Genomic DNA, 26,000 nt, shown 5'->3' on the forward strand with positions numbered 1-26,000 from the left:
GGTCTCCCAACACTTCTTCCTGCCCCTTTCCTAGATTTCAGACAGTCTGAGCACCTGTGTCCTCCAGCCAATGAATCCCACCCAGACACCCCGCATGGAGCTCAGTTATGTTTGCCTGAAGCATTTCTGTCCTCGGGAGACTAAAGTATCGTGTGCCACAGGCAGAGAGCAGCAGGGACTGAGGGGCCCCGGAATGGCAGGGACTGATGAGATGAGATGTGACAGAAGAAAAACTGAAGAAAAACCGTGCCCCACGCTGCAGGGGAAGGTGAAACCCCCCTAGGGTCCCAGCCAATCTGACTTGGGGGAAAATTCCTTCCCAAACCTGGTGATCAATTAGATCCTGAGCATGGGAGCAAGTCCCAGGCATCTAAACAGAGGAGTCTGGACCACCCGCAACCCTGTCCTGTTTCCAGCTGTAGCCAATCTCTGATGCTTTAGAGGAAGGCAACCCCTCCCCCGCCCCCAAAAAAACAAACAAACATCTGACCAATTGTGCATCTGGGAGGGTGATTCCTTCCTGACCCTGCAGGCACCTGTCTGAAGCCTGAGAATTGATTACAATTATTGTCTTAATGCAGAGCTGCAAGCATCACGAGCATGCTGAGGACAATGCAGGTGCCCTGTTCTCCCCAGGGCCCATAATGGAAGGGGATTCCATGACCAGTCGCTCCGCCCCCTGCCCACCTAGATGACGGAGCTCATCCCAGAAGCTGGATTACAGCATGTCTGACAGAAAGCTACCTATTCTCCAAGCTATGGTGAGACCACCAGCTCCCTGGTTAACTATTCCAGTGTCTAATTCCCCTCACTGCTAGGCTCTCACCCCATTTCCACTCTGCACCTCCTGTCACTCCCACACAGCTCTGGCCTGTCATGTTCGGGGCTCCTCCAGGCACCGTGGACTTTCTACTCTGGCTTTTCCTCTCACCTGAGTCCCTGGTTTTCTTTTGGAAGGCTCCATTTCTAGTTCCCTCCCGCTTCCATGCGGCCCTCACCCACGGGACTAAGATTCACCGCTGCTCTCCAGGAGCCAGTCCCTACAGATAGATTTCGTGGTCAAAGCCTCAGGAATCTGCTAACCAGTATTTTCCAGGCACCCTGAGCCCTTCCTTTGAGAGTCCTAGAGATTTTTAGGTCACCCAGGAGACATAAATTCTGCCACAGATTTCTCTATTAAATCCTATCAGATGGTTTAAACGCCGCAGCAGGACACCCTTCTCTGTTAGACTCTCTACGTTTCTAGAACAATTGCCCTAAAAGTCCCATTAAATGGAACGGAGCCCGATTGGTTTCACCCCCAATCAATGGGGCGGGACTATTCCATGGGGGCTGCATTGCTTTGTCGCTTTTGGCTCAGGTGCTTTGGCCACCACTTGCCCTCTGCCAATCCTGGTGCTAGGAGGCAGGGCTGATTTGACTGCCCATTGTGGACACTGTGAACCCAGGGTGAAGATGCTCACACCAGTGCACTATTCCTATAGGGCAGGGGGATAAGCTGTCTTGGCACAGGGTGCCTTTAGACCCCAGTTGCTGTGTCCACACTAGGGGCTGCACAACGTAGCTATTTCAGTGTTAAAAAATAATCACCCCCAAGAGAAGCAATGGAGAGCAGCCCTTAGAGCCAGGCCCCAGGAAGTCAGTGGGGACACAGGGGTTCTCCCACCGGGTTTGCAAGGTCAGATCCCTGCCGAGCAGCGAGTCCCAGGAGCAGGGAGAAGGTGGGTGCATGCAGGACTCAGCGCTGAGTCCTTGGGGGCAGACCAAGCAGGGGCTCTGAGGCACAAACGGGATCAGCCCTAGCAACCCCCTCCCCACTTCACTTCCTCGCATCTCCCTCAGCAGGACAGAAATAGAGTGGATGTCCCTATAAATAGCCCCGAGGGAGAGGCCAAGGAGGAAGGGGACAGTGAGAAGGCCTGGCCAGGCGCCACTATGGGTCCTGCGCCACCAGAGCTCCTCCCCATTCCAGGGCCAAGAGGGGACCATGGAGACCCAGGGATGCAGCCCCTGTGTCCTGGGATCTCTCATGGGCCAGCAGATTTGCCCCCCAGCACCAGCAGCCTCCTCTCCAGGGTGCTGGCGGGGAGAGGCCCCTAAGGCAGGAGTCAGCGCCCTGCTGGAGGAGCAGCACTAGCTCAGACATTCCTGCGCCCCCTCGGCACTTCTCACCCTTCCTCAGCACTTGACGGGCAAGTAACCTGGTTCCTCTAGCCCTGAGGACATCACCCGCCGGCCCTGAGCAGGTGCTGGTGGCTCCTCAGCACCAGGGGATTCCCGCAGGTCTGGAGGCTCACCGCTGGCGCAGCCTGTGCCAGGACAGTCACCCCGGCAGGCTCATCCGCCCGGGGTGTTTGTCAATTCCCCCCCACAGCCACTGCCATGCGCGCTTGCCCCAGTGAGGGTAGCCAGCTCCCCCACCCCCTGCGCTTGCCCCTGCGAGGGTTCTAGCCAGCACTAACCCAGGCGTGTGGGGCCTGGTATAACTATTTGCTCCCAGCTCTACTGGTCAGCACGTATGCCACCTCAATCTGTCACAGCTCTGAGCACCTCATCAGTCACCTGCCACGGGGTGGGGGTCAGGGAGGTATGGTTAATGAGGTGTGAGCTCTGCAATTCGGTTGTCACAATGCCCCGCCTCCAAGGAACACTGTGGGGGTGGGAGGGGGTGGACGTGGATGGCATTTGTCAGACAGCAGCTAGCTAGGGGCCAGCATGACAGACTGAGCTTCCAAGCCGGGTCAGGGCAGAGCCCAGCGCCCCCTGTCCACCCCCCAACCCCTTTCCAGCTGGCCTCTGGCTAGTGGGTGGCTGGTAACATTTCCCAGGCCTGGCCCAGATGCCTGCCCATTCTCCAGGCACCATCCGGCTCACTGCAAGGTTTTGGGGTACACCCAGGTCTAGCATCCCAGCAGAACTGACTGGGAAGCGGGCATTAACACCCCCACCCCAGTTTTCTGGGCAGGCAGTGGCTGGGCAGGAATACATGGGAGTAGCCAAGGCAGCAACAAAGCAAGGTTTGTCCTTTCAATTCCTTAAGCATTCCTCAGCCTGTCACAATAGCAGAGAAACGAGAAAGTGCTAACCCAGGGAGGAGGCAGCCGCCAGCAGGACAAACAGCCATTGATCGACTGGCAGTGGGTGGCCTTCCCAAGTGCCCCCACAGCCTGCCTACGTCAAGGGCCCCAGCCTCCAGCCCCTGCGGATCCTGCGCTGAGGCACTGGGAACCGGATGCAGCCGCAGGGGTGGGGCATTGCGAATGACATCGCCCTCCAGCTGGCCCTGGCCTGAATCTCGTCCAGCAGCACAGCACCTCTGGGAGCCAACAGCGAGGGGTGAACCCACCAAGCCCCAGGCAGGGGGTGGCTTGGGGAGATTCCTCTATGCAATGACTTGGCTTCCAATTAGTTCTTTCCAGTTCTCCCCGAGCCTCCCAGGAAACCAGACGTATCCTTCCCTGACAGGAACAAGCGGGGTTTTGTCTGCTATCAGCCTCAGTCCACGAGGCCAGTGGGCGCTTTGCCACCAACTCAGCGTGCATGTGGTCAGCCCCAGCCATCATTGGCTTGCAAAAATCCACGTGACCAAGCGCCCCGAGGTTAGTGTCTGCATGAAATGGGCCGTGGGCAGCACCAGGGGATTAAACCCAGTCCCGAGAGGACACAGCAGCTGTACATTCAGCCCAGTGACACTCATGGACCCCTGCTCTGCAGAGACCAAGGCCTGAATATCTCGGAGTGGGTCCCTCCAGGGCCTATTGGCCTGGCAGCAGGGACGGGGGCTGCCTATCCTGGTCCCCAGGGACATCAATCCAAACCCCTGGATTACAACTATTGTAAATACCAAGCACGAGGCTGAACTTGAGAACAATAGGGCTCAGGAGCGAAGCCCTGGCCCAGAGAGCAGGCGCTGCCAGGTATGACTGCTGGCAAAGCCCGGCTGGTCCATGGCACGCAGAGCGGCCAGCACTGACTGCAAGGAGGTATCCTAAGGCTCTGCATGCCCTGCCTGTCAAAAGGCCACAAGCCCGCGCTCAGACCAGTGTCACCACGCTAACCAGAGATCACCCTGCAGGCAAAAGCCACCACCATGAGCACCAGCCAGATCCCGCAGGGACAGCCAAGGTTTGCTGGCCCAGCTCTGGGCTGCGTCCCCTTCTCTACAGGCCCTCGGCCCAGCATCTACCCCACAGGGCTGTTCAGCAGGATGCAAATACCAGAGCGGGGGGGGGCCAGCCTTAAACAAGCCAGCAGCCCCCCAGCACCCCCACCCCCTTTCCGGCACTGCCCCTCCGCCCACTGGCACTCACATGTCCGGTGCCAAGGCAGAGCGAGCATGCAGGGAGCACGCAGCCAGCCACTCGCCTTCCCTTTGTTCCACTCCCATGGACAGAAGGAAAACACTGAAGTCTTAAAGGCACACGGGAGCCCACCCCCTTCGCCTTCTCCATGGAAACTGGCTCCAGCCATGTGATTCAGACAGGAAACTACAGGGATATCAGCTGCAAAGAGCTGGGAACTCCTCCCCCAGCCCCCACTGATAGGGAGAGCGCCCAGCGCTGCGAGGCTGGCACTGAGAGAAGGGGGCAAGCCAGGAACCTGGCAACGAGTCTGGGCTTAGCCCGGCCGAGTGCCACTCAGAGCCTGCATTCGGTGGGCGACTGCAATGAGGAGACTGGTACCACAGTGCTCACTGGGCCCTGGGGAGACATGCCAGAATCAGGCCCGTGTCCTGCAAGGCTTGGGGGGGGGGGAGCCCCCACCAGACGGCACTACTGGCAAGAGCCAATTGCTCAAGCCCCCACGGACCCACACAGAAGAGACTCCAGTCACACTGGGTCACAAGGGAAAGGTGTTTGGGGCCAGCAAGACTGACAAAGGCCCAGTGTGGAGCACTGAGGGGTGGGGGCTGCCGGTCAGGACTCAGCCTGGGTGGGCCCCCAGGACCGGAACAGCAGGGCCCAGTGGGATGCTTTCCTGAAGTTCCTGCTTGCTCAGTTCTGCCCCACCGAGCCCAGCGCTGTCCCTGTGGTCAGTGCAGGCAGCTCCAGCTACGGTTCCCTTCTGGCTGGGGGCGGCCTTCCCCAGGAGCCCTCAAGAGCTTTCAGGCCTCACATGACAGAGGTGACCTCTCTTGCACCAGTCGGCATGAGTAGCCAACAGGAACGGCAGACATGGGGTAATGGTGCCAGCCATTCCCCGCTCCCCCAAGCTCTGTACAACTCAGGCTTCACTGAGGACACAAGACAGGTGAAAGTAGCATGGACTAGTGCACAGGATCCCTGGGTCCCATTCCCAGCTCTGCCACTGACTGGCTGGGATCTTGAGCGGTCCCTTGCCCTCTCTGTGGTCATCTGTAAAGCAGGGCTGATAACACTAGCCCCCAAACTGGACTATTCCACACACCCATCCAGGGGTCACCCAATGTAATTAAGAGGCAGCAGGTCTAGAACCAACAAATGGAAGTTCTTCACACAGCACACAGCCAACCTGTGGAACTCACTGCCAGGGCATGTTGTGAAGGCCATAAGCATAACTGCATTAAAAAAATAACTAGATATGTTCATGGAGGGTAAGTCCATCAATGGCTATTAGACACAATGGGCAGGGACGCCACCCTGTGTTCTGGGTGTCCTAACCTATGACGGCCAGAAGCTGGGAATGGGCGACAGGGGATGGATCACTTGATGATTCCCTGTTCTGTTCATTCCCTCTGGGGCACCTGGCACTGGCCACTGTTGAAAGACAGGATACTGAGCTAGATGGATCACTGGTCTGACCCAGTGTGGCTGTTCTTATGTTCTTATCCACCCTATGAGACAGCACCATCCCGTGGCTGACCCCGGGTGGGGCAGGGCCATCAAAGGGCAGCCTTGCTCTGGATGGAGCTGGCAGCATTTCGATTGCGTCTCACACCTCGGCAGATGGTCCCATGATCACGTGAGTCCCAGCAGGAGGGTATTACCACTGAATCCAGGCCCTACACCACCCACTCTCCCCAGGGCCAATGCCACTGGACTCTGAGCTCAAGGGGAACGTGTCTCTCACACGCATGCCACGAACTGACAAACCCAGTGTGGAAATCAGAGCCTGGGTAGCGCCAGGCACAGCCCCTAGGGCATGAGTGCACAGATGGGCTGCACTGGCTGCTCCCCAGGAGCCCCAAGGAAGTACCTGCTGGCACGTGAGGGAGCAGATTGCAGCCATCCTTGTCTCTAACATGGGTGTGTCGGCCATGAAATGACCCACCCCAGCCTGAGTCACCTCTCGCTGGGCCCTTACCCTGGGCAGCTACGTCCATCCCCCTGTGGGGAGCGAGCGCCCTTTGTGGACAGCAGTGAGAACACCTTGACACTGTAACACTCAGCTTGTCCAGACAGGTTCCCATCCAAAGGTCTCAAAAGCACCTTGCTGCAGCAGGCGAGTACAATTACCCACATTTCACTGATAAGGAAACTGAGGCCCGGGGTGGGGAAGTGACACACCCAAGGCCACCTTAGTGAGCCAGCGGCCGAGGCAGGAACAGAACCCAGAAGTCCAGACTCCCAGTCATGTGCTCTAACCACTAGACCTTGCTGCCTCCCCTGCTGATTTGAAGAGCTTCATTCTGGAGGGTGGGAGCCGGAGGCTTGAGCTCAAAGTTGCCTCCCCATAAAGACAGCGCCTCCTAGTGGGGAGTCAGCTCCAGACAATGCGGCCAGAAGCAGCGAGGGCATGTGCAGGAGGGGCAGCCCTGCTCACTCAGGGCCCAAGCCAAGACACACCAGCTACAATTGTTCCGGGGTCTCCCTGACTTCCAGGATGCAGCAGGCGAGTGCAATTAAACCTGCAGCCTGCAGGTACAATATGCTCCATACAGAGGGCATCTGCAGCCAGGCCTAGTCTCAGAGAGAGAATTCCCACATTCCAAGAGTCTGCCCTTCGGCCCCCACTACACTCGAGGATGGAGATGTAACTGCATCCCCGTGTACGAGCTCCATGCGAGATGCTGCAAGGGCAGTTGCACCTCCCTCCAGCACAGAGCAGGGAGGCGGCCCCTTTCCAGCTAATCAAGGAAAACAATGAAGGGTTTAGTTCATTCTTGCCCGCACCCACAAACCCTCTTGTACCAAGGCTGCAAACCAGCCCCACACTAGCCACATTATGCCAGCCACCCCTCCCCACCCACCCCAGGAGAGAACTGGAGTCAGAGGAGCTCACAGGCAAGAGGCTCTGCATGCCGGGAGCACAGTCTGGGCCGTTGCCCTCGCAGTTTGCAGCTGTATGTAGTTTTCTTATCCAGGGGTGCTGTGCGCAGCTCTGCTCAGCGCTTGCGTCACGAGCTACAGGTCACCGCCCAGCCGGCTTCAAAGAGCAAATGAATCTCGTGCTGTCAGACTAGCCCAAGGCACCCCAGGCTGGGGCAGTCACTCCACAGCTCCCGAGCAGCAGCCAGCACTCTCAGCCTGACACAGCAAAGGCCGGTACCACCTCAGCCCCAGCCCACCCTGCTGTCAGGAACAATCCTGTGGTGACCCTGGGGGACAGGCTGGCTGATCTAACAGGGCTCTGTCAGCTCCAGGTTCAAGGACTCAACCACTCTAGAGTTCAGCAGGGAATTGCCACGGCCAGCTTTTGAGCAGGCAAGAACTGGCTATGCTGGGTACTGACCCAAGCTCCTGCTCCGTGCTCTGGGGAGACCTGTACTTGGTCCCCAGTTCCCATGCCTGTCACAGGCCGGGAGAGCTGTGGATGCACCGGCGTGAGGGTAGCACATCTCCAACCATCAATGAAGCAGAGCTTACTGGCATGGCTGCACCCATCCTTCCCAGCTCAGAGGTCTGCAAAGCTCCCCCACTCTCACACCTGGCCTAGATTTTGCAGGATCGCCCTAGTTTGAAATGGGCCACGCCTGTCCCAGACCCCTGTGGACCGTCCCATCGTTCAAAGGAGAGGCAGCAATGGTCTGATGCAAGAACAGTAATCCCACTTTATGTTCAGGGTTTGCAAAATCGCAATGAAGTAAGCAGGGCAATGAAGTGGAACAACAAACAATGCCGTGTGCTGAGGCACTGCTCCTGCAAGTCTCACAGGGCGTCCCACTCCTTACCGGAGCAGTATGCCCAACCACGAGCCACTGACGCACCCAGGCGAAGGGACTACTCCAGGTTCACACAGGGAGTCTGTGACAAAGCCAGGAAGAGAACCCACAAGTCCCAGCTCCCAACCCCTCTACACGCTGCATCATGCGACCTCTCAAATACATAGAATAAGCCATTCTGGCCTAGAAGATGCAGTTGGATCACAAAAAACCTGAACAGCGTAGAGAAGGAAGAAGAGAACAGGCCCTCTTAGCATGATCACTAGGGAATTAAACTGAAATAGACACCAAAGCAGAAGCACACAGAGATGCCACAAAACACACCCAAACAACCCCCATCCGGTCACTTTTCTCCCCAACACTCCTTCCAGCTTCCCCCAGTTACATCTGAGCACAAGGCTCGAACTGGCAGTTCCATGTCTCTCTTTACTCTCCTGGTCTGGGAGGTTCTGGGCAGAAGAAGGGCAGGAAGGGCAGCAAGGGCGCAAGTCAGGCCATTACACCATCCGGTCTTCCCTAGCCTGGAGGTCTGCAAAGCACCTGGGGCAGTTACCCTGCCGCTCTTCCCACCAGCTGTATGCTCTGGGTGCTGTCACTGAACATACTGATGGGGGAGGCTCCAGGGGACGCACCTTGTTCTGTCTGATGGCAGCCGGATCCCGTGGTAGCCGTACATACTGCCGGACCCGGGGACTTGCATCATGCACCCTTCAGCACCGTACTAAAGCCTTATGAGTCAGCAGACCCTCAGACTGCAATCAGCTAGACGGCCAGACCTTGGATTTCCAGGGCAGAATAACCCTCCGTCTGGCCCAAGCTAAACGTACTGACTTCAGGTGTCCTCTCTGGATGGTACACCCAGGCCGGGGCGGGAGGAGGATGAGGAGTGGAGTGGCACTCTGCCCACAAAGTGAACCCGCTGACTAGTGACACTACCCTCAATAGGGAGCAGGTATTCACAATACAATCACATGCCCTCTCCGGCTATGCTGGGCTCCTTGGACCTGGCTCCCCTTCGGTGGGGCTCAAATACCCTGCTGGCTTCCCCTCAGCGCAGGATGTACGTCCTGCCTGCTCCATGCCCAGGCTGCACCTCCCATGCCTACACTGCTACACGTAGCGGCATCACATCCCACTGCCAAAGCCTTTAGCTGCCATACGTAGCTACACACTGCAGCGAGTGCGGACAAAGCCTGTGGCATGCAGCTACACATGGCCTACAGCCACCGCAAGCAAAGACAAGGTCTTTGGCAGCTCCCCACCTCTAGCTTTGAGAGGCCCCAGGACAGCATCGTCAGCGCAGGCTCAGCAGCGCGTACCGCCATTGCACCGGGATGGGCTGCTCTCTTGGGAGAGCTCCCAGGTGGTAACTTCACAACAAATGGGCCACAGGTGAGAAACAAGGCCCTGCGGCCGAGGGGCTAGGTGGAGAGGAAGTGGGGAGTAGCTACGCTACTGGGCAGTTCCCCACCCGCCACTCTGGCCCCGCTCTCCGCACCCAGGGAGCCTCACCATGCACTTTTGCTAGTAAACATTAACTCCACAAAGGCCTCTGCTCAGCACTGTCTGGGCCAGGGGCACAGCCTGCTCCAAGCTCCCTGGAGCCCTCTCCACGCAAGCTCCACCCATCAAATAGGGAAAACCCTTCCAAATGAAGGGAGGTTTGGGTTCGCCTGCCAGTAGCTCCACAGCAAATCCCCGGCGTGCACACTCGAGGGGAGGGGAATAAATTCTCCATGCAACAGCATTTCCCATTTAGCTTGAGGGCTGACATCGGATGGCACTAAGGGGTTAACCTGACAGGCCAGAACGCGCTGTGGGCATGTCAGGATCTAAGCCCTGAGTGGCGCTGCCCAGCAGACCCTGCTGCGGAGCAGAGAGAGTCACAGAGCCCGGTTAGGAAGCTAACACAATGAAATACCACGCACCCCTCTTCCCCAGTGCAGTGACCAGCCCCCACAGAGACACGGCCCACACCTTTGTAACGTCTGGCTTCAGGAGGGTGCCTAGACGTGAGCAGAGGTGCCCCTGCTCCACCAGCCCTGAATCCGGCCCCTAACGAGGCACGAGCCCAGGGGCTGCACCTGCAGGGTCTCTGCTGCCACGAAGAGCCAGGGCCGTCTGCAGCCCAACTTCATGGGGGGAGGCAAGCACAGCAGAGGCACAGCCCTCTATCCAAGAGCCACCTGTGTCTCCCTGGAGAGGCTTAGTAATTGCCTGTCAGTCACAGGACGCAAAAGCTGCCAGCCATCAGCTGTGTCTGCTCTGCCAGGAGAGAAGACAAAGGCTGCTCATGGCCCCCAGGCCACCCCTCAGACAGCTGCTGATGGCTGTATGTGGCCACACTGAGCCTGTCCCTGGGGGCGCCTGAGGCGGCCCCCGGTCCCAGCAGGGCGGCAGAGGCTAGAACCATTTTGCTCATTCCTTCCGCTCTCTTTGGCGAGAAGCACACGGCCCTGGCTCGGGGCCTTTCCACTCCACGTCACCCCTTGGAACGGCCGTGCTCCCGGCACTCCCTGCCCGCAGCTGCAGCCCAGCAGAGCTCCTGGCCAGGGCCTCTGCCGCACTGCCCACAGGCCAGCCTGGGGCGGGGGGCCAGGCACGCTCCCGGCAAGTTCCACCAGCTGCCCTTCAGTGGGAGCTGGGAGAGCAGCGATAACATGGGGGGGCCTCAAGCTCTCAGAGCGCCTGGGAGTCCTGCACTAAGCCTCCCCCTAACCTGCAACACCGACCTACCCCCGACAAGGAGCACGCAGTGAACGAGTGTCCCCCTCCACCCCTGCTCCTCTCCTCTCTTTCCCTCCCCTCCCCCTGCTCGTAGCTGCTTTTCATTTACTTGGCAACTCAGCAGGGCTGAGACTCATACCCACTCAGCCTGCCAAAGGCACCGCTGTCCTCACAAGGCCTGCTAGTGCCTCTCACGCAGGGTCCACCAGCCCCTCCCCAGCCCAGTGCAGCTCTGCCAGCTTCACAGCAGAGCGCGAATCCAGCTCGGCAGGTCCTGCCGTCGTGCCTGGTTCAAACCCTCTGGTGTGGTTTCAATGCGGGTTGGCAGCTCAAGCCTGCCGCAGGAGCACAGAAAAGGGAAGGGAGAGCATTTCGCTGCTACAGAACAGCTTCTCCTGCCTGGGAACTCAGTCCTGAGGGGCCCACGGTACAGCCCTGCGTCAGAGGGACCCCACCCCCAGCTCAGTAGCAAAATGCACGGATGGGCCCTGTGCTCATCACCTGCAATGGGCACGCAGGGCTGCCAGCATGCACAGGGCCGTGCGGACAAAGCAACAGGCAGGACCCCGCCCTATGGAGCTGAACCTGGACAGACAAAAGTGCAAACAATAGGAGACCTGGGTAGGTAAAGGAGCTGGAGGGCAGGACAGAGTCAGCAACTGCCAGTTCAATCCACTTGGCCCAAAAGCCACTGGGGAGCCTGGCCCTGGTCACTATCCAAGGGGGTGAGATTCCAGGCTGCAACCCTCAGAAGTCCAGTCCCCCCTCCAGAACGACTCCGATCTCAGCTAAGCCTGGGCACAGAGCCCCAGCACCACCAGCTGCCACCTCCGCGCCCTCAGCCTGGGGCCATGGGCAGCTGAGCTGTCCCCAGCCATTCAGCCCTGGTTTTCGGTCCCTGTGCCACACTGGCTCCCGCCGTGATGAGCCAGCCCTGCTCCATGCTCTGCGGGTCCATCAGGGACCAGGGCAGGCTGCCCCATGAGTCAGAGCTAACTGCAGACAACGCATCACTGGCAGAGGTTTCTAACCCATGCCAGTCACCTCCACCTGCCAGTGCTTCCTGACGGTCCCAAGGAGAGACTCAGACGCTGCCCCGCATACTTGTCAGAAAGACAACACCCAGGCGCTACTTAATTCACATTACCAGCCCAAGACCAGCCCAAAGCAATGTAAACCCAGCCTTCCCTATTGGGCCCCACATGTGCCAGGTAGTTGTACGCATCACTTAGGCTGCGACACCTAGGCCCTAGACAGGGAGAGTCGAGGATGGAGGTGGAGCCCTGGCTTTCATGGGCTAATGCCAACCATCAGTGTGAGTGATGGTGCAAGGGCTGGGCTAGCAGAACTCAAGTCAGCAGACCCTAGGTTTGCTAACCTAGGGCTCCAGCATCCACACTGCATTGTGCATCCGAGTCCAGCCCTCAACTCCCACACTTCCTAGCGCTGCTCGGGCCCTGTGCTCATAGTGCAGCATGGGGAAACTCGACTGTCCAGAGGTCACAGAGAGTTGGCCCGTGAGATTTTGGGATACTATTGGTGGATTCCCAGTGCATGAATCCAGCGGGGCTGCGCCCACACTCCAAAGCAACAGGGCTTGAACCCTGGGTCCCAGCTTGCCAGAGGCTCAGACCCTCCATCCCCATGGGGCGCTAGGGCTCTGAGTCAGCACAACATGTGTGTAGACGGAGGGGGTTAGGCCTGAGCTGGAGTTCGAACCTGGCCCTACCCTTCAGCCCAGACACACCTGGGTCCCAGCCACACTAGGAAACTGGCCTGGAGCTGATAAGAATCATAGAACATCAGGGTTGGAAGGGACCTCAGGAGGTCATCTAGTCCAACCCCCTGCTCAAAGGAGGACCAATCCCCAACTAAATCATCCCAGCCAGGGCTTTGTCAAGCCTGACCTTAAAAACTTTTAAGGAAGAAGATTCCACCACCTCCCTAGGTAACACATTCCAGTGTTTCACCACCCTCCTAGTGAAAAAGGTTTTCCTAATATCCAACCTAAACCTCCCCCACTGCAACTTGAGACCATTACTCCTTGTTCTGTCATCTGCTACCACTGAGAACAGTCTAGAGACATCCTCTTTGGAACCCCCTTTCAGGTACTTGAAAGCAGTTATCAAATCCCCCCTCATTCTTCTCTTCCGTAGACTAAACATCCCCAATTCCCTCAGCCTCTCCTCATAAGTCATGTGTTCCAGTCCCCTCATCATTTTTGTTGCCCTCCACTGGACTCTTTCCAATTTTTCCACATCCTTCTTGTAGTGTGGGGCCCAAAACTGGACACAGTACTCCAGAGGAGGTCTCACCAATGTCGAATAGAGGGGAACGATCACCTCCCTCGATCTGCTGGCAATGCCCCTACTTATACAGCCCAAAATACCATTGGCCTTCTTGGCAACAAGGACACACTGTTGACTCATATCCAGCTTCTCGTCGACTGTAACCCCTAGGTCCTTTTCTGCAGAACTGCTGTCGAGCCATTCGGTCCCTAGTCTGTAGCGGTGCATGGGATTCTTCCGTCCTAAGTGCAGGACTCTGCACTTGTCCTTGTTGAACCTCATCAGATTTCTTTTGGCCCAATCCTCTAATTTCTCTAGGTCCCTCTATATCCTATCCCTACCCTCCAGCGTATCTACCTCTCCTCCCACTTTAGTGTCATCTGCAAACTTGCTGAGGGTGCAATTCATGCCATCCTCCAGATCATTAATGACGATACTGGACAAAACCTGCCCCAGGACCGACCTTTGGGGCACTCCGCTTGATACCAGCTGCCAACTAGACATGGAGCCATTGATCACTACATGTTGAGCCCGACAATCTAGCCAGCTTTCTATCCACCTTATAGTCCATTCATCCAGCCCATACTTCTTTAACTTGCTGGCAAGAATACTGTGGGAGACTGTCAAAAGCTTTGCTAAAGTCAAGGAATAACACGTCCACTGCTTTCCCCTCATCCACAGAGTCAGTTATCTCACATAGAAGGCAATTAGGTTAGTCAGGCATGACTTGCCCTTGGTGAATCCATGCTGACTGTTCCTGATCACTTCCCTCTCCTCTAAGTGCTTCAGAATTGATTCCTTGAGGACATGCTCCATGATTTTTCCAGGGACTGAGGTGAGGCTGACTGGCCTGTAGTTCCCAGGATCCTCCTCCTTCACTTTTTTAAAGATGGGCACTACATTAGCTTTTTTCCAATCATCCGGGACTTCCCCCGATCGCCATGAGTTTTCAAAGATAATGCCCAATGGCTCTGCAATCACAGCCGCCAACTCCTTTAGCACTCTCAGACACAGCGCATCCGGCCCCATGGACTTGTGCTCGCCCAGCTTTTCTAAATAGTCCCGAACCACTTCTTTCTTCACAGAGGGCTGGTCACCTCCTCCCCATGCTGTGCTGCCCAGTGCAGTAGTCTGGGAGCTGACCTTGTTCGTGAAGACAGAGGCAAAAAAAGCATTGAGTACATTAGCTTTTTCCACATCCTCTGTCACTAGGTTGCCTCCATCATTCAGTAAGGGGCCCACACTTTCCTTGACTTTCTTCTTGTTGCTAACATACCTGAAGAAACCCTTCTTGTTACTCTTAACATCTCTTGCTAGCTGCAACTCCAGGTGTGATTTGGCCTTCCTGATTTCACTCCTGCATGCCCGAGCAATATTTTTATACTCTTCCCTGGTCATTTGGTTGCCAACAGGCCCTTCTGAGCTATCACTGAAAACTATTCAACCACTTGGTGTGGACACGACAAACCCATGGTCGGTACTGGTCCCAGAGCCTGGCCCGTCTCAGCAAGTCCCCAGCCCACGTTCTGCCCCACCCCAGCCCTTTGCAACACCACTTCGGGAGGCTGCTGCCGACAATCACCGACAGCAACGCCAGGTTCTAGCATAGGCAGGGCCTAGAAGAGAGGGTGAGATAAGCCCAGAAGACCCAGGCTCCCAGCCTCCTCGCTTCATAAGCCAAGAGACATCTCCCAGGCTGAGCTCTGCTCCTCCGAGCCTCGAGGCCCGGGGTAAATCCACGAGCAGCAGCTTCCAAGCCTGCACTGAAGGGGGCAGAAACACTGAAGCCAGAGCTCTGGCCTCAGTCATGCACTATGAGTCAGTCAGCCACTGGACTTCCACCCTTGCCTGGCAGGGACGAGCCCCAGGGCTGCACAGTCAGACAGCGCCATGCTTCTAGGCACGGTCCGGCTGCCCTCCACTCCCACTTCTTCTTTCTGTGTTTACAGCCCAACAGGGAAAGGGCCTGTCAGCACCCAAGGCAGCTTAGAGCAGCCACAGACTTTTTCAGCTGCCACAGGAACTCGGCACTAACCCCCCTGCGGGCAGAACACGCCCAGGCGACTGCTCTGCAACGGGAATCCGGGGCAGGCAGGGGCTGAACTGGATGGAGCCAGAAAATTGAAAACACAGGAAAATTGGATTCAGGCTACAGAGCAGGCTGTGTACTGCGGTAGCACCAAGGAGCCCCAGTCCCAGACCCCTTTGTGCTAGGCCAGGGGTGGGCAAACTATGGCCTGTGTCCGGCTCGTCAGACTTTTTAATCTGGCCCTTGAGCTTCCACCGGGGAGCAGGGTCGGGGGCTTGTCCCGCTCCGGTGCTCCAGCCAGGGAGCAGGGATGGGGGTTTGCCCCACTCCGCGCATGCCGTGGCTCTGTGTGGCTCCCGGAAGCAGTGGCATGTCCCTCCACCGGTTTCTACACATAGGCGCAGCCAGGGGGCTCCTCACGCTGCCCCTGCCCCAAGTCCCGGCTCTGCAGCTCCCATTGGCCAGGAACCGCAGCCAATGGGAGCTGCAGGGGCGGCGCCTGCAGACGGGGCAGCACGCAGAGCTGCCTGGCCGGCGCCGCACCTCCAAGTAGGAGCCGGGGGGGGAACATGCTGCTGCTTCCAGGAACTGCTTTGAGGTAAGCACCGCCCTTCAACCTTCATCGCCTCCCAAGCCCCAAACCCTGCCCAAGCTCTGATCCCCCTCCCACCCTCTGAACCTCTCAGTCCCAGCCCGGAGCACCCTCCTGCACCCCAAACTCTTCATCCCCAGCCCCACCCTAGAGCCCATGCCCCAGCCAGAGCCCTTACCATCACCCCCTGCACCCCAACATCAGCCCAGAGTCCCCTCCCACACCCTGAAACCCTCATTTCTGGCCCCACCTTGGAACCCACACCCCCATCCCAGAGCCCCCTCCCATACTCCAAACTCCTCTGCTCCACTCCCAGCCCCCTCCTGCACCCCAAACCCCGCATCCCTGACCCCACCCTAGAGCCCACACCTCCAGCTGGAGTCCTGACCCCCTCCCGCAACCCAACTCCCTACACCAGCCCGGAGCCCCCTCCCATACACATAACTCCTAATTTCTGGCCCCATCCCAGAGCCTGCACCCCCAGCCAGAGCCCTCACCCCAACCCCCAATTTTGTGAACATTCATGGCCCACCATACAATTTCCATACCCAGATGTGGCCCTCAGGCCAAAACGTTTGCCCACCCCTGTGCTAGCCACCGTACAGACACAGAACAAAGCTGTCCCTGCCACAAACGTGAGAGGTGGGCCATTTGGGGGGGCGGAAGAAGTGCAGTGGTAACCTGTGGGTTATTCTAGGAAGCCCATACTCTGCTCTTCCTCCAGCCTTCTTCCTCTTCTCCCATCACAGAAAGCATGTCTCAGGCCGTGAGGGCCAGGAATTTGGGGCATTTTCCAGTCAGTGCCTCAGCTGTCCGCATGCAAGCCCCCAAGGGCAGCGCGAGCTCTCCGTATCAGACCGGCTCTCCTCCCAGCACAGCAGGAAATGTCTCATGTGCAACTCGGAGCAATCACTCCAAAAGTATTCATGACTAACGGGATTCCTGCAGCCCTAAGGCGCTGTCAGACACAGAGCTGAGGAACAGAGTTCATCAGCAAGAGGGTGACCAGTGCACTGCGCGGCCCGGGGGAGTCAAAGCCTTTGAAGGCAAGGCCGTCTTCGGCTGCCTCTTGCTCCCCCACCCCCTAATCTATTTAACTCTGCCGCGCTGGGGGTGCCGCTGCATGCCAGATGCTGGATAGCAGAGAGCCATGCTGTGGGGCATGCACAGCTGCGGGCCCACACCTATGCTCCCCCCACAAGACAGGTCAGTGGACCCAGGAAGCTGGCGTCAGGCTGCTGCACTGGGTGGACCGAAAGCATCCATGCTTAACGCTGCGAGAACCCCTTTGCCTTGTCCTCACTGCTCCTGGACACTGGCTACGTTCAGACAGCCCAGCCCACAATGGCTCCTGGGGACCATTGACAAGACAGGGCTAACCGCGCCAAACCTGAGCAGCACAGTGGTTCAGTAGTTCATACCATCCTGTGGGCTCAATCCTTATCCCAGCACCTGGACCCAAAAGCTAGACGGGCCCCCGAGAAGACGCAAGGATGCATAGTCCTGTGACCCCTTTATGAGAGGAGAGCAAGCACAGGATGATCCGAGTAGCCACAAACCCTCCACTCCACATCCTGCAAGCGCTGCCATGCAGGGATCCCCTGGGGAGATGAGCAGCATGCAGCCCACACGTTCATCAAACCCCACTGGCATGCAGATCCATTTCTTCCCCAGGTGACCCATACTACTGTGCCATGGAGTAAGCACTGCTCAGCTTGCTGGGCACCTGAGTCTGTTTCCCCCAAGCCCAGGAGCGTGTGGGAAAGTGCTCTTTGCAGCAGTATTTATAATTCAAGCAGCAAAAATGCTCTTAAGTGGATTAGGAAAATGCAAAAGGACAAACACACAAGCAAGCTGCAGAGCAACAGGAAGTGGCTCTAATCACCTCCTGTCCCTTCTGGATGGCAGAGGCCCAAAGCGGGATCACCCAGCAGCCAGAGAGACCCCAGAAGGAAGTTACGTGCCTGGGGACAAGTCATGGAACGACAGAGTTTGTGAAAGTCCCCAACGAGGTAGGGCAGAGGGTGAACCTAGCTACCCCAAAGCATGCTGAAGCCCAGGGCTTGGCTGCTCGTTCCCACACTTGGGAGCCCTGGGCAGAGACACAGAACTGCAGAAGCTGGCTCCACTCCACAAGACAGTCTGCAGTGCCAGGTTTCCCCTTCCCAGAACCTGTAACTTGCTGAGAGCACCCAGTGCCGCTCAGGGGACTTTGTCCTCAGAGGTCCCGCGGAAGGCCCCTCTCCAGGACCAGCAGCGACAGGCACCAAATCCAGGGAGACAGGCATGCCAGCTGCTCCACTAGAAGCTGAGTATTCCAGGGGCGAAGGGGAATTCGGGCACTCCCCGCCACCGGCTCTGGCATGCTGCAGTTGCCTGGATGGGTTAGGTTACACTCTGTCCTGCACTCTCCTCTCTTCGGCTGAGAGAAACATGGATCAGGCTGAGTCAAGGTCTGACAATGGCCCCCCAGCCTGGAGCTGGGGAATCAGCTTCCCAGTCAGGGGGAGAGGGGAAGGATTAGGAATGGAGACACACACCCTGCACTGGCCCGAGACAATACCCTGCAGGGACTGTTCTCGCCCTGCCTCCTGGGGAACAGCCAGCTAGACCCAATGGCACTTTCCTGTCCCTGCCCTCTGAGGACACGGCCAGCTAAGCCAGCTGTCGGAGGCAGCATTGGCTTTCTCCTGGAGGGCTTGGGCAAGGGCAGCCAAAGCTGCCCCCTGTGACGCTTCAAAGCAAACCAGCCCCTCCAGCCTGACGCCCAGCACTCCGGCCCCCACCGAGGAGACAGGCAGCGCTCAAAGGTTCCGATTCCTGCACCCGTCAGCTCCCCACACCTGGGCCTGCCTTGGCATGGGGTGAGGTGAGCTCTTGAGGTTCCTCCCAACCCGACCTCTCTCTGATTGCTGCGATTCTGTGACTGGTTACAGGGCCGGCTGCAGCACTGCAGCCTGGGGGCGGCTGCCCGGCCTTCCACCCAGAGCACGCAGCCACTTCCAACACAGGGTGTGGGGGGGAAGAGTAGATGAGGCAGGCCCTAAATGGCAAATGGGTGAAAACTCTTTGGGCCTTCAAGCTTTAATAGCCAGAGCCCGCACGTTGGATGCCCTCTGCAAGTGCCCTCCTGCGCGTCAATGAGAAGTAATGCCCGCCAAGGACATAGATGCCAGAAAACACAAAAGCAAAAGGCCTTCAAAGCGATCACTAATCGGTTCAGAGGCTGCCCAGAAACACACAGCCTGCATCACCAAATTCCCCTCATAACTTACAAAGCTTCTATTAATACAACCAAGGGGAAGGAAGGAAGGAAAAGAGAACCCAGTGTGTTATCTTGTCTGGCCTGGGCAAGTGCCATCTAGTTTAAGGAAGACTCACCCACTGGCCTCCAAACCTAGCCCCAAATGGGAGGCGAAGGCCCAGATCCTGCGCCTACCTGCATCACAGTACAGCTGGAGCCCTTAACTTGGGGATACACTTAAAAGTGAGCTGCAAAAGTAAACCCCCATACATTTATACACACACACACACACTTACTTTGATTTTTGTCTGGCAGGTTCTCGCATCTTGATTTTTGTCCTTATAAATATCAGAGTGTCAAGCAAGGCTGGTCTTTCCTTTTTCACTGGAAAACTCAAATGTGGCCTGGGAGTTCAGGTAACCCTTTAACAAAGGGGCTGGGATGCTGACTCCTTAGCAAGGAGAGCTTGGGTCACAGGTTTTCAAAGAGGTGGAATAAAGATCACTTTCCATCTCACTTAATTGGATTCTCCTTCCATGGGCACCCTGATGTCCTAAACCACACAGCTCTCCAGTCAACCACAGAGTCAAAGAATTTCAGGGTTGGAAGGGACCTCAGGAGGTCATCTAGTCCAACCCCCTGCTCAAAGGAGGACCAATCCCCAATTAAATCATCCCAGCCAGAGCTTTGTCAAGCCTCACCTTAAAAACTTCTAAGGAAGGAGATTCCACCACCACCCTAGGTAACGCATTCCAGTGCTTCACCACCCTCCTAGTGAAAAAGAGTTTTCTAATATCCAATCTAGACCTCCCCCACTGCAACTTGAGACCATTACTCCTTGTTCTATCATCTGCTACCACTGAGAACAGTCTAGATCCATCCTCTTTGGAACCCCCTTTCAGGTAGTTGAAAGCAGCTATCAAATCCTCCCTCATTCTTCTCTTCTGCAGACTAAACAATCCCAGTTCCCTCAGCCTCTCCTCATAACTCAAGTGTTCCAGTCCCCTCATCATTTTTGTTGCCCTCCACTGGACTCTTTCCAATTTTTCCACATCCTTCTTGTAGCGTGGGGCCCAAAACTGGACACAGTACTCCAGAGGAGGCCTCACCAATGTCAAATAGAGGGGAACGATCACCTCCCTCGATCTGCTAGCAATGCCCCTACTTATACAGCCCAAAATGCCATTGGCCTTCTTGGCAACAAGGGCACACTGGTGACTCATATCCAGCTTCTCGTCCACCGTAACCCCTAGGTCCTTTGCTGCTGAACTGCTGCCTAGCCACTCGGTCCCTAGTCTGTAGCGATGCATGGGATTTTTCCGTCCTAAGTGCAGGACTCTGCACTTGTCGAACCTCATCAGATTTCTTTTGGCCCAATCCTCTAATTTCTCTAGGTCCCTCTGTATCCTATCCCTACCCTCCAGCATATCTTCCACTCCTCCCGGTTTAGTGTCATCTACAAATTTGCTGAGGGTGCAATCCACGCTGTCCTCCAGATCATTAATGAAGATATTGGACAAAACTGGCCCCAGGACCGACCCTTGGGGCACGCCGTTTGATACCAGCTGCCAACTAGACTTGGAGCCATTGATCACTACCCATTGAGCCCGATGATCTATCCACCTTATAGTCCATTCATCCAGCCCATACTACTTTAACTTGCTGGCAAGAATACTGTGGGAGACCATATCGGAAGCTTTGCTAAAGTCAAGGAGTAACACGTCCACTACTTTCCCCTCATCCACAGAGCCAGTTATCTCGTCATAGAAGGCAATTAGATTAGTCAGGCATGACTTGCCCTTGGTGAATCCATCTGACTATTCCTGATCACTTCCCTCTCCTCTAAATGCTTCAGAATTGATTCTTTGAGGACATGCTCCATGATTTTTCCAGGGACTGAGGTGAGGCTGATTGGCCTGTTGTTCCCAAGACCCTCCTTCTTCCCTTTTATAATGATGGGCACTACATTAGCCTTTTTCCAGTCATCTGGGACCTTGCCCAATCGCCATGAGTTTTCAGAGATAATGCCCAATGGCTCTGCAATCACATCCACCAACTCCTTTAGCACTCTCAGACACAGCGCATCCGGCCCCATGGACTTGTGCTCGCCCAGCTTTTCTAAACAGTCCCAAACCACTTCTTTCTTCACAGAGGGCTGGTCACCTCCTCCCCATGCTGTGCTGCCCAGTGCAGTAGTCTGGGAGCTGACCTTGTTCGTGAAGACAGAGGCAAAAAAAGCATTGAGTACATTAGCTTTTTCCACATCCTCTGTCACTAGGTTGCCTCCCTCATTCAGTAAGGGGCCCACACTTTCCTTGACTTTCTTCTTGTTGCTAATACCTGAAGAAACCCTTCTTGTTATTCTTACCATCTCTTGCTAGCTGCAACTCCAAGTAGGATTTGGCCTTCCTGATTTCACTCCTGCACTTCTGAGCAATATTTTTATACTCTTCCCTGGTCATTTGTCCAATCTTGCACTTCTTGTCAGATTCTTTTTTGTGTTTAAGATCAGCAAGGATTTCACTATGAAGCCAGGCTGGTGACCTGCCATATTTACTATTCTTTCGACACATCAGGATGGTTTGTTCCTTGAACCTCAATAAGGATTCTTTAATATACAGCCAGCTCTCCTGGACTCCTTTCCCCCTCATGTTATTCTCCCAGGTGATCCTGCCCATCAGTTCCCTGAGGGAGTCAAAGTCTGCTTTTTTGAAGTCCAGGGTCCGTATTGTGCTGCTCTCCTTTCTTCCCTGTGTCAGGATCCTGAACTCGACCATCTCATGGTCACTGCCTCCCAGGTTCCCATCCATTTTTGCTTCCATGTCCCCCGCGATAACTCACTCACTCTCTAACACACACACACTAAAGCATTTAGTTTGGCAAACACCAGAAGCCCCTTTTGAGCTCTCTGTAGTCATCATAAAATGGGGGAAAGCAGCACAGGCCTAATTACTTTCTCTGTGCAGGTCCCCTTTCAAGAGGGTTCTCACAGTAGCTGCTTTCAGCTCTCAAGGGCCATGAAAATGCTTCTTGGTAATTTAAGAATGAGGAACCCCTCAGCTGATCTTGCTGGCACACACAAGCACAGAGAACTCGAGGTCACAGCCCTGAATTTCAGAAACATCCCAGCACTGCAATAGCTTTACTGTCAAACCAAACCTATCCGCTGCATACTTTCCTCTCTGGCTGGACTCTTCTGTGCCATGCCTTAGCTACCAGCAAAGGATTAAACAGGCCCAGCATCAAAAGCAAGCCGGGGAGGGTGGGGAGGGGGGCAGGCAAGCTGCAAGGAGCCGAAACCTTTCATCTGTAAATTACAGCCTACCAAGCTGAGGAAACTCCTCCAGCACCAGCCTCTGAAACCCACACTGGTTATTACCCAAATAATGCAACTCGCTGGACACAGAGTCCCGCAGGCAGTGAGGAAATCAAAGCCAATTGGCACCCAGAGCGCTCCCTGGGAGCTGGAGCCTGATCACTCCTTTCCAAAGGAGGTTACAATTACTCGGCAATGACAGGGGAAATGACGATGGCCCAGTGTCCCCCGGGCCCGAGTGCCCCCCTCCATGCAGGGGTGTGCCCCCCCCATAGAAGGATGAGGGGGGAAGGTCCCCCGTGGGGCTCCCCATGGAAGGATGAGGGGGGAGGGTCCCCCGTGGGCCCCCCCATAGAAGGATGAGGGTCCCCCGTGGGCCTCCCCATAGAAGGATGAGGGGGAAGGGTCCCCCGTGGGCCTCCCCATAGAAGGATGAGGGGAGGGTGGAGAGGGGGCTGGGCAGCGGCCGCGGGAGCAGTGCCCAGCGCCGCCAGCGAGCGAGCGAGCCCGCCCGGCCCGGCCCGGCCCGGCCGCTCCCCCCCAGGCCCGGCCCGGGACCCCCGCAAGCCCGGCCCGGCACTTACATGGCTGCAGCAGCCGCTCGCTCCCCGCCCGGCGGCCAGGCCCGAGCAGCGCGGCCCGCAGCCACCGCCTCCTCCAGCCCCTGGGCGGGGCCCGCGGCAGCGACTCCCGCCCCCGGCCCGGCCCACGCGGGGCCCGGGCTTCAGCGGGCCGCGAGCCGGAGCTGGGCTCGGCCCCCCGCGCAGCCCCTCACCCTGTCTGGGGGGCTCTGATCTTCCTGCCCCGCCCGCTGGGGCGCAGCGACCCCAGGCCAGGCCCCCGCTGGGCCGCGGCGTGTCCGTGGGGCGGGGGCCAGGGCCCGATTCCTTCACAGGATCCGTGGGGCCGCGGCGTGTCCGTGGGGCGGGGGCCAGGGCCCGATTCCTTCACAGGATCCGTGGGGCCGCGGCGTGTCCGTGGGGCGGGGGCCAGGGCCCGATTCCTTCACAGGATCCGTGGGGCCGCGGCGTGTCCGTGGGGCGGGGGCCAGGGCCCGATTCCTTCACAGGATCCGTGGGGCCGCGGCGTGTCCTTGGGGCGGGGGCCAGGGCCCGATTCCTTCACAGGATCCGTGGGGCCGCGGCGTGTCCTTGGGGCGGGGGCCAGGGCCCGATTCCTTCACAGGATCCGTGGGGCCGCGGCGTGTCCTTGGGGCGGGGGCCAGGGCCCGATTCCTTCACAGGATCCGTGGGGCCGCGGTGTGTCCGTGGGGCAGGGGCCAGGGCCCGATTCCTTCACAGGATCCGTGGGGCCGCGGCGTGTCCGTGGGGCAGGGGCCAGGGCCCGATTCCTTCACAGGATCCGTGGGGCCGCGGCACGTCCGTGGGGCGGGGCTCACTCAGACCCTGGCGCCTGCACAGGATGCTCAGGGACACGGTGTGTCCAGCGGGCAGAGGTCAGCTCCTCACCGCCTGCACAAGACCTTCGGTAACGTGGCACCCAATGAGTTCAAGTTACCACTGTATCAAACCCATCTGCCCCATTACTGCAGTTAAACTGGCTTATGCCCAAGGGCCTGGGGGGTTGACTTGCCCTCCCTTATCACTGCATAACCTGGGGGCAGGCATACCAGTGCTAAAACCCCCCGCCCCCAGCGCAGGGCAGGCCTCACCGCAAAGGAAAGCAGCCATTCCAGTGCCAACATGGGTCTGGACTCGGGGGTGGGTAATGGAGTGAGTGGACGCCCTACCTCTGTCTTTCCTGGGGTCTAAGTGGGATCTGGGATCTGATCTGAATATAGCTGGTGTATCTGAGACCCAGACTACCACAGTGCAGCCAGTCCAACCCCACTCCCACCCCAGCCAGGCCTGCAAACCTGTGACCGGCAAGGGCCAGAGCCAAGAGTGAGTTATGGAGGTTTCCCCTTATGAGGGATAAGTATACCTCATCTCTGCTCCAGCCGCTATTTATAGAACTGGCCTCAAACGGTTCACTTTGTTGTTATTACATCTACTGCTGTCTGATTTCCACGTTCCATCGCCCTGCCGGCTCCCCACCCCCATACAGCCTGAAAGGCCAGCACCCATCAGCAGGAGGAATTGCAATATTTCATTTTGATTGACAGGAGATGTCACTATAGCAAGGACGGAAAGACATGTGCGTCTGACCCATCGACTCATGTCCGTCGATGCTCCGGGCCAAGTACATGCACGCAGTGGGCAGCGCAGGCAAGAGAAGATGCCCCCGCCTTGCCAGGAAGACTGGTTGCATGGCAGAGCTAACGCAGCTCAGACTGAAGAGGTGGGCAGGGCCAGGGATGAGACCTTACGAAGCAGCTGGGCACACTGGAGAGAGAAATCATTCAGAGTGCATTGAAATCAGTGCTCCCACACCCCTTCCAGTGGAAGCCACGCCTTCTACGAATGGCTCCCTGTGTCAGACGCTGGGCTTAACTTCCCTGGACAGAACACCCAACTCCCCCACCCTCTGGGGGTCTTCTCACCTGGCCAGGCAGCCCTGGGTGAGTGGGTTCTAGCCCAAGGCCCGTCAGAAACTCGCCCCGGCTCAGGGACAGAGAGCGGTGCGTTCCACAGCCAGAGAGGAGCAGTGGGGGAGGAGCGGCGATGGACGGGGCTGCTGGTTTGTGAAGCAGAATGGAAACTGGGAATCACTCGGGGCAAGTCTACACTACAAAATTAAATCAACCTACATTAAATCAATGTACAGCAACCGCAGGCATTACTGCGGTGGTTCATGTCCACACGACACCCCCTCTGTCGGTGGTGCGCGTCCTCACCAGGAGTGCTTCCACCAATTTAACTGGGTAGGCACTGACAGCTGGAGCCCCCAGCCCTGGGGCTGACAGCCCGAGCTGTCCCCCATGCATGGGACTCACAGCTCTGGCTGTCAGCCCTGGGAGCAGCCAACAGGTGCTGTAGGTAACGCAGGGTCTGCAGACACTGTGCTGCCCTAACTACACCGACCTGAGCATTACGCCTCTCGCGAAGGTGGAGTTTTGACCTTGGTGTAGTGGGTGACTTACATGGGCAGGAACAAAAGTTACCTTACATTGACCTAACTCTGTAGTGTAGACCAGGTCTCAGTCTCCCCTGCCCAGAAATCCTATCCCCGAAATGCCATCAGGTGTAAGTGCAGTGCGCCATGCCCCACCCCTTCCTTCATTGCTGCCTTACTGTCAGGAACTGAACAAACCCAGAGCACCTGCTCTCCCAGAGCCCTGGGATTTGTAGCAATGTCCCTACAATGGAACTCGTCAGGTCACTGTGAATGCGGCTTGTCTGCAGTGATTTTTGCTGATCAGAACAGGAGCTAGATACAGTAACAACAAAGTGCATGTTCTCCGACCAACACGAGGGCTCCTGCGTGGGAAGGGACAAGTTCTGCAAGGGAGGCTTCAGTGCAGCATTGCTTCCAATACAAACATAGAATATCAGGGCTGGAAGGGACCTCAGGAGGTCATCTAGTCCGACCCCCTGCTCAGAGCAGGACCAATCCCCAATTTTTGCCCCAGATCCCTAAATGGCCCCCTCAAGGATTGAACTCACAATCCTGGGTTTAGCAGGCCAATACTCAAACCACTGACAGCACCTTGCATCCCTAAGCACTTTGCAAGCTGTCTGCATACATCAGCACTGAAATGCAGCACCTCTGGGGCAGAAAGACACTGCACACAACACAGCAGAGGGAGAGGAAGAGGGACTTG

At 57.1% G+C, this 26,000-nt stretch overlaps 1 protein-coding gene across 5 annotated transcripts in view; it reads right to left on the reverse strand.

Annotated features, from left to right (window-relative positions):
- Positions 1 to 26,000, reverse strand: part of RIPOR1 (RHO family interacting cell polarization regulator 1) — a 117,599-nt gene that overhangs the window by 69,017 nt on the left and 22,582 nt on the right. The window contains exon 1 of one of the 5 annotated variants that reach the window (XM_077831001.1): positions 22,861 to 22,917. The exons of 2 other annotated variants lie outside the window; for them this stretch is intronic. Coding sequence is in view for 2 of the 3 variants with exons in the window: in XM_077830999.1 (XP_077687125.1) it covers positions 4,311 to 4,470 (160 nt within the window). In the remaining variant the exon portion in view is untranslated. Of the gene's footprint in view, positions 1 to 4,310; positions 4,471 to 22,860; positions 22,918 to 26,000 lie in introns of those variants that run through there. 2 more of the 5 variants (XM_077830999.1, XM_077831003.1) reach the window with 2 other exon arrangements.

The sequence above is a fragment of the Eretmochelys imbricata genome, chromosome 12 (genome assembly GCF_965152235.1).
Source record: "Eretmochelys imbricata isolate rEreImb1 chromosome 12, rEreImb1.hap1, whole genome shotgun sequence".
Lineage (NCBI taxonomy): Eukaryota > Metazoa > Chordata > Testudines > Cheloniidae > Eretmochelys > Eretmochelys imbricata.